The sequence below is a fragment of the Cyprinodon tularosa genome, unplaced genomic scaffold (genome assembly GCF_016077235.1).
Source record: "Cyprinodon tularosa strain WSP-4 unplaced genomic scaffold, ASM1607723v1 ctg13, whole genome shotgun sequence".
Lineage (NCBI taxonomy): Eukaryota > Metazoa > Chordata > Actinopteri > Cyprinodontiformes > Cyprinodontidae > Cyprinodon > Cyprinodon tularosa.
The window spans coordinates 1,671,443-1,679,979 of NW_024038114.1; the positions used below are offsets into that span (position 1 = coordinate 1,671,443).

General features: G+C 36.7%; 1 protein-coding gene across 2 annotated transcripts in view; it reads left to right on the forward strand.

Annotated features, from left to right (window-relative positions):
* Window positions 1-6,919, forward strand: part of slc44a4 (solute carrier family 44 member 4) — a 28,778-nt gene extending 21,859 nt beyond the window's left edge. For both annotated transcript variants that reach the window (XM_038277075.1, XM_038277076.1), the window contains 13 exons: window positions 226-338; window positions 627-749; window positions 1,538-1,637; window positions 1,844-1,936; window positions 2,046-2,148; window positions 2,243-2,502; window positions 3,782-3,876; window positions 4,090-4,193; window positions 4,366-4,439; window positions 4,689-4,759; window positions 5,578-5,672; window positions 5,781-5,865; window positions 6,818-6,919. In XM_038277075.1, coding sequence (XP_038133003.1) covers window positions 226-338; window positions 627-749; window positions 1,538-1,637; window positions 1,844-1,936; window positions 2,046-2,148; window positions 2,243-2,502; window positions 3,782-3,876; window positions 4,090-4,193; window positions 4,366-4,439; window positions 4,689-4,759; window positions 5,578-5,672; window positions 5,781-5,865; window positions 6,818-6,918 — 1,417 coding nt within the window. In that variant the 3' untranslated portion in view covers window position 6,919. The remainder of the gene's footprint in view (window positions 1-225; window positions 339-626; window positions 750-1,537; window positions 1,638-1,843; window positions 1,937-2,045; window positions 2,149-2,242; window positions 2,503-3,781; window positions 3,877-4,089; window positions 4,194-4,365; window positions 4,440-4,688; window positions 4,760-5,577; window positions 5,673-5,780; window positions 5,866-6,817) is intronic.
* The last annotated feature ends 1,618 nt before the right edge of the window (window positions 6,920-8,537 follow it).

The window sequence follows — 8,537 nt, forward strand, 5'->3', positions numbered from 1 at the left end:
CTATGGTGTGTGCTGATAATATTTTTAAACCATAAGATTGTACTGAATGAAATAAAGTATAGATTTACATTAGATAAGGCTAATTATTAGTTTTTACTACGTGTTTTTGTTATAGACATCCCTGTAATTCCATCCATATATGCACCCTATTATTAGTTTGATATTTAAAGCCCTCAGGTTTTGTTCTAGTCTGTAACCAGTTTCTTCCTGCTGCTCCTGTTTCAGTGGTTTAGTGATAGCCATGTTGGTCAGTCTGCTGTTCCTCCTGCTGCTGAGGTTCACGGCTCCAGTGATGGTGTGGCTGCTCATCATAGCACTCCTGGGAGCTGGTGCTTATGGTAAAACCTCAGCTGATTCATTACTAGACGAATCCTTGAGTTCTTAGATTGTGAATCCTGTCTAAATGCAATTGTATTGTATTATTACTAGCGTTATTTTATTCTATTTTTGTATATTTAAACTTTGATCAACAAGATGCTGTAGTCTCTGAATATGAGAAGATGCAAAATCTGTTCCATTAAAATTATCAGATTCTTTTGTTTTAAGTATTGAGTAAGATTTAAATATTTTTATTTCCAACTCAGACATGTTTAGAATTTTGCTTAATTCCCACTTTTCCCTTGCAGGGATATGGCACTGCTACTGGGAATATGATAACTACAAACAAACTTCTGCAACCATCCACGATGTCGGTTTCACAACAGACTTTAAGGTCTATCTGCAAGTTCAAGAGACCTGGCTAGCCTTTTGTAAGATCCTTTTGTGCATTTCTTATGTCTAAATATGACTTCTGTTTTACTCTATTTCAGTTAGCAGCAACATAAGGTTGTGAGATCAATGGATTGATAAAATGGACTACTTAGGGTTGATGAATATGGCAAACTATCATATCAAAATTTTTTGCTTTAGCATAGAAAATACAAGTACAAAAATGTTAAGTTAAAACAAGTTGTTTGCTGGCTAGCTTTTTAAGATTTTTCAATCCTCTTAAATTGACACAGAGCCGACAGTTGTTGCCACTGGTTCTTCATAGTAAAAATAGAGTAGAAATACTTTATATTGAAATTCAGAGGCACCAGTTGCAAATTGAAATTCAAATGGAAGCATGCCGAAATACACAAAGGTAAATGATATAGAAACAAAAATAAGTGAGAGAGAAGGGTACGGCTTGTTGGTTGTTAAAAAATGTATACTCAGGATAAAGCAGTGTGCATCTTGTTGTTTTAAAGAATGGAAAAACTGTAAAAACAGCAGGATGTTAATGCATATTGTGTTTGTCTGGAGCAGTGAGGGCAATCTTTGATATTTTAAAATGAATGTGCTCAGATGAAAATTAGAAACTTAGGAAGTCAGGTAAGTAACGTGGAACAAGTCTATTAATGGTCTTCAGAAAAAAAAACAGGATTTCATAGTATATGCTGAAAAAAGATGGGTCTCTAAAATGAAAATCATGTCTATGTTTAGTAATGTTTGGTGTAATGTTGTGCAGCTGTGAATGAGGAGGAGTCTGGATAATATCTGTAATTCTGATCCTCAGTGATAATACTTTCTGTGGTGGAGGCCATCATTCTCCTGACCCTCATCTTCCTCAGAACCAGAATCCTGATAGCGATCGCTCTCATTCAGGAGTCAAGCAAGTAAGTTAGACCATTGGTTAAGTTGTTGATTTTCGTCTGTTATCCATGTTTAGTTTATGTTCCCATGGACTCCACATGGATAACAGCAATAGAAAACAGGTGCAACTGAGAGACAAATTGGTCTGTTTCTATTTCGGCCTGAGTAACCTCCCATTTTGGTCATATTAAAAAGCTATGAACTCCTGGCGAACATTTTTCCTCTGCAGAGCAATTGGTCACATGATGTCTTCGCTGACGTACCCTCTGGTCACATTTGTTCTGCTGCTGGTGTGTGTTGCCTACTGGGGAGCCACTGCTGTGTATCCTTGAACTTTTTTTTTTTTAGGGAAAATGCTTATTCCCAAAAGTGCTCAGCATCACCTTATGATCCACATTCCAGTGTTAGCTTTGCTGAATTGATATGTTCAGATACTTGGCAACTTCAGGAGAGCCCGTCTACAAAGTTGTGGCTTTAAATTCCACCAATACTGGCTGTGAGACTATCAACGGCACTGTGACCTGTGACCCTCAGGTTGGAACACATGTTATCTTGTTTTCTTTGCGGTAATATCAGGATATAATTTTAGCAGTAACTTCACAGATCTTTGTTTTGCTTTTCCTGTCAGACTTTCAACTCATCAGAATACTCTGCATGCCCTTCAGCCAGCTGCATCTTTATCAACTACAACGAGGAGGGTCTCTTCCAGAGGAACATGTTCAACCTGCAGATTTACAATGCTGTTGCTTTCCTGTGGTGTGTGAACTTTGTCATCGCCCTGGGGCAGTGCACGCTGGCGGGGGCCTTCGCCTCCTATTACTGGGCCTACAACAAACCAGGCGACATCCCCACATTTCCAGTCTGTGCCAGCTTTATGCGTGCTATCAGGTATGCAGATGAGCTGAAGTCTAGTCATACAGGTTTCTGCACCAAAGAAAGTATAATGTGGTTATTTCCTTTTAGATTAGTTACATTATCATCCTTTGAAAGTAAAGGAAATATTCTTTAAGTATTTTTACATTTGAATAAATAAAGATTTTTTTGTAATTTATTGGAGAGCTTCATCTAATAACATTATAACCTTTTTTTTTGGTACCTTGGCTTTGCGTCCCAGAGCGCCGGCGAATGTTTGGCACCAAACAGGGAGGACAAAATTAGTTAATCTCTAAAGTTTGCACTGTTTTCTGTTCGTGATTTATGTGTTCAGTCAATTTGGAGTGTATTACTCTATATTTATGGGGTGTTGATGGACGGTTGGGTGTTGAGTCAGACCGATAAATCGACGGGGGCAGATACTAGTGCTTTGTATCGGTATCTGCCATTTCATTAGTGCATGCAGAAATGATTTGAAATCACGTAAGGTGCATGTATTTGCACCCCCTCCTTCTGCTATCTGGTTTGAACTTTATCTTAGTTCTGTTAAAAAAATGTTAGTTTGTTGTTCTTTAATTTTTATCTTCAAAATGGAGGAAGTAAAAATGATATTGACTTAAAGAATCTGCCCCAAAAAATAGGCAGCACATGTTGGGTGTCGGTCAGATTGATTAACCATTACTGGCATCACCCCTAAAAAACCTGTATCAGTCAGTGTGTAATAAGAGGACGGTAGGGTTCACCAAGTCAGCCATTTCTGCAAAAACGGATACTGTCAAGAAATAATTAATATTTCTGCTCTTCACTGCAAATGTATTTATTGATGTATTTTTATTTAAACCTTGTAGTATCTGTGGTATCAGTGTTCAGCTTTTACTGTGGTGTTAAAACCAAGGGAGTGGCATATACATGACATGAAAGCTGTGCTTCCAAGAACAGACATGTTTGCATAACCACCTAAAAAAAGGCCTGAGTGCACCTCCAACAACTAAGCCATTACCTGTGGGTGAAATATTGTGACTCTAATTTATCAAGTGTTTTAAGCTCCACACCACCACTATTCATGCTGGTGTGTTTTTATACACGCAAACCTTTGATAGATCCGGCCCTATGTGTATTGGGCGCTACACATGGAAGTTACAGGTCTAGTGTCCCTAGTGGCTAAAACTAACAGTGCTTTAAGAAGCCTTTGCAAATCGATGTACTATGCATAAGTTTGACTGGTGTCCCAGTGTAGTTGTTATACTTCTTTGCATATCAGCTGTGAGGCATAATGTTTCTTCTTTTATTGTAGGTACCATGTGGGCTCTCTAGCATTTGGTGCTTTAATCTTGACTCTGGTTCAAATTGTGAGGATTATACTTGAGTACATCGACCACAAGACTAAGTGTAAGTCCATTTCAATTCATCTTAGCATTATAACTGATCAGATAAAAACATGACACTTTCTAAATGATATCATGAGCTAATTTGCTGTTACTAAATGATGTTAGGTAATTGTTATTTAATAAGAAATTGAGATGTGTTTATTTGGGACTATTTTCAGACCAAAGATCAATTACAGTGATATTTTCTTCTATTTCTGTAATGTTTCATCTCCAGCGGCACAAAATCCTTGTGCACGTTTCTTACTGTGCTGCTTGAAGTGCTGCTTCTGGTGTCTGGAGAAGTTCGTAAAGTTCCTCAACAGGAATGCCTACATTATGGTAGGAACTGCGTCTGCAGCTTTTTCTGACTGTAATAGAACAGTTTGTCTAAATATCGAACAGATTGATCTCACTACAAATAGTCATTTTCATTGGACCAACAATATTTTCAGAAATAACACCACAAATAACTGTTTTTTTAATTTTTTATAAACAATTAATTTCTTGTCAGATTGCTGTTTATGGGAAGAACTTCTGTGTCTCTGCCAAAAATGCTTTCAGTCTGCTCATGAGAAATATCATAAGGTTTGTGCTGCAGTCTCACTAAAATCATCCAATAAGCCCATTTCCACCATTTTGAAATCTGCTCTGAAAACCCATCTCTTCTCATTGGCATATTCATTTTATGCAATTCTCCTGTAACATCCTTTACCTGTTATACATTATGTTTCACCCACTTTGCCTATTTTTTGTGGATTTTTACATTGTATTTTACTCTAGTTGCTTCTGACTTATTTTTTTTAGTTTTATTTATGACTGTGGTTGATCTCACAGGGTGGTGGTCCTCGATAAAGTGACTGACATTCTGCTGTTCTTTGGAAAACTGCTTGTGGTCGGTGGAGTAGGTGAGGAGGTCACTTCTACTGCAAGCATGCAACAGCTTTATTTCAGGATGTCTTAAAGGCAACCCTGCAGATTGAGGGGATTTTAGTCTGATATGAACTTAGTTCAGTGTGTCATGGTACCAGTGGCTACAGAAAAGTCACCGCTCCTGCTCTTAGAGGCTTAGATATAAAGGTTTTGCTCTCTTACACGCTACATACGCTGAGGTCTGCATTTGAGAGAAAAAGTAGCTTTTAGACCTCATGCTTACACTACTTTCAAAAATAATCTGCAATAAATCATGCAGGTTTCTGTAATATCTTTCTTTTTTTCCCACCACAATGTTTCAAATGTTAGTATAAGCTACCGACAACCAAAGTAAATCTAAAAAGTAATTCTCCAAAGATTTTAAATAGATATCTATACTAACTTGGTTCTTTGTGATAATGAGGTAACCCTCTCTTAAAAACTTTATTGTGAAACAGGAAAAAGACCCATCCAAACACGTGAAGTCAAACTAATTAAATAGAATCAGTGTGACGGCATGAGTAGGCAAAAAAAAAGGTTCAAAAAATAACAACTCAAGCCCTGATTTAAAGTAATTAAATTAAATTCATTAACATAAGACCAGCTAAGCTACAAAAGCAATTTCTGAGGCTTTAGGACTCCAATGGTCACCACATGGTGAAGACATTAAGCAGTAGCAAACTTTCCTAAGAATGGCTGGCCTACTAAAGTTACTAGAGCACATTGATGACTCTTCCATGGGGCCTCAGAATTCATTTGGAGCTGAAGGGACTGGAGATCTGACAGCTGAATGTGTTTTGGTTTTTCTCCTCAGGTGTTTTGTCGTTCTTTTTCTTCTCTGGTCGGATTCAGCTCCCAGGCAACACATTTCGCTCTGAAAATCTGAACTACTACTGGATGCCTATTATTGTAAGCCACTAATCAGTCTATGTTTATTTTGTCTTCATCTTCCTTTCTAAATCTTCCACTTGTGTTTTTTTTTCTTTTTTTTTTTTGACATGTGTTATGCTGTTTCAGACCGTGGTGTTTGGCAGCTATCTCGTAGCCCATGGTTTCTTCAGCGTGTACAACATGTGTGTTGACACTCTCTTCCTCTGCTTCTGTAAGTAAACTGGTCATAATTTCATCATGGCCATCAGTTATTAACACAGACAACATTTCATCTTTCCAAAGGCATCAACAAAGAATGGAGAATAACATATCATAGCTTGCTCCACATTTAGTGGTATAGCTATGATATGTTGAAACCCTTTCTTTGTACCCACAAAACAGACTTAAATTGAAGGAAACCAGACTTTTGCTCAAGCCAAATGACTCGACACCAAAGCCATACCTGGGTTGCTCTTTAATTTGCATCTGACTTGGAATGTGCTTCGGACCTAAACAAATTCCCGTAGCGCAAGCAGAACTAACAAAGACAAATCTGAGCAAAAGTCTAGTTTCCTCCGTCTTGTAGTTGCCATGACCCAGATGACTGAGAATTTGCACAGCTCCAGTTTTTTTAATTGCTTTCCAAATGCTCTCCTAATGTATTGCACTCACTTCTTTTGCTGATCTATTAAATCAGTATCTATTAAATTTATTACTATTGTTATAATAATTTTTACCAGAATCACTTGGGCCATAACAGCAGTTGAACCAAGAGGCGTCATTCCAAAGCAAACTGGAAATGAGGATATACCAGTGAAGTGAAACCACTGGTCAGGTTCTAACAGAGTTGGCAGTTCAGGCATAGAGGGAAATGCAGAAGGAATTGGTAGAGGCCCCTCTGCAAAATGCATGTTTCGCTTTTTCTTTATGTTGCTGTATTCACCTCTAATGAGCCAACTACTCATGCTGTTTGTCTCTAAATCAGAGGTTGAGAAAACTCTCTTTGAAAACTCAGTTTCTCATATTTCAGGTGTGGAAAACATAGTAAACCTTTGTGAAAAGGGCCGCTGTGCTAAAAGATTAATTATTAATGTTTTTTACAGAAAGACCAAATACCTATATAGGTTGCTGTTTATTAAAGGTGACTAATAAAACCTGTTTTGTTTTGACTGCTGTTATCACAGTGGAAGACTTGGAGCGTAATGACGGATCCCTGCAGAAGCCATACTATATGTCCAAAAACCTCATGAAGATTCTCAACAAATCCAACAAACAGGCAAAATGACCAAAAAAACACAATTAACTGAGTTCATTTGATAGTTAGAATGTTTCCTTCTGCTGTTTTGTCCTCCCTTAATACGTTTACCAAAAGATAAATGCTTTTTGCACCGTTTAATTAGTATTTTATTATACTTGTGAAGTTCTAATATGAATAACTGTTCCAAATTGATATATTTACCTTTATCTGAAGATAATCTTTAAATTCAGCACATTTCTTTCTTTAATGACCAGCTTTAGACTTTTTACACTCACATCAGATTGTTTTTTTCAATGTAACATTTAAAATAAACTCCTATGATGGGATTTTTTTTATACAACTAAAGGAAAAGAGGATAAATGCAGGGTATTTTTAGATGCTATTTTTAAAGTTGTCATTTTATACACTGCATTTTATGCACTTCATTGATTGTAATAAGAAATGTATAATAAAATTGTATATATCAGCCAACATTTTAATAAGCCTTTTTTTTAACAATCTTTTAGTTTTACAAATTCATTTTGTTCTTTCTGATTCAGTATTTCCCCTTTATTCACTGAATGACTCCTGCATATTTTTCATATTAAAATTTCTCACTTTTCTGAGCTTGTAAGTCCTGCTTTAGGTTATTTTTAAGGTCTTATTCAAAGATAAATTTATGTATAAATTTTATAATATTTATTTATTAAGCTTTAACTTGCAAAATTAATGTACTGTGAAATAATAGGTGGATGGATAGATGCCTGCAGGGCCGGATAAATGTGCAAATGATGCACAGATGGTGCATTAAATGGATTGATGGATAGTTGGGCCAAGAGATTGAAAGGCAGAAGTGGATTGACAGAATAACTGAATAAATGGAAGAACAAAATTAAGTTTGCTTGGTAGAAAACAATTTATGTTTGGATGTTGGGATAAATGGGATTGGACCATAACAAATATGGAATTCCAGACAATGGGCCTCATGCAGCAACATTTTCATATTCTTGTCTTAAACTTCTCTTTTTCTCCTAACATGGGCTTTTACAAACTCAACACGTCAGGTTCAGCAAATGTCCTTAACTTCAGAAAATGATCGTAATTAATCCTTGTAAACGTCATGAACTCCACCTGAGCGTATTTGACGTATCTGATGTATCCCAGAAATGTAAAACACCCCTATTATTCCATATAAGGCTAAGAGTTTCCACGCCTCTGTAAATGAACACGTGGGTGTTCATTCATAGAAATGGCATCGAAGACGACAAAGAAAAACTTGGTTTCAGGGGTTCAGAAATACTAATATTTTCCTAAAGTTATGTAGTACTATTTCAGGACAGAAACTAGGGCTGAACTATTGCCAAAAATCAAAATTGCAATTATTTTTAATCAATATTGTAATCTTATTACAATTTTAATTTGCTCCAACCACAAGCTAGAACTGTAGATACTTTATCCCAGGGTTTCAGTTTTTCTGACCTCGGAAGCTTGTTTGTCCAGAGTTCATTGTTCCAGGACTGTACTGTAATCTTTGTGTAAAAAAAGTGCTTACTTCTACTCTCATGCATGGATCTGCATGTTAGCTGCAACTCTCTCTACCTTTCTGTGAGGCGGCAAACCCACCTTTAGCATATTACCACCGTATAAAGGCCTAGAATAAGAAATTT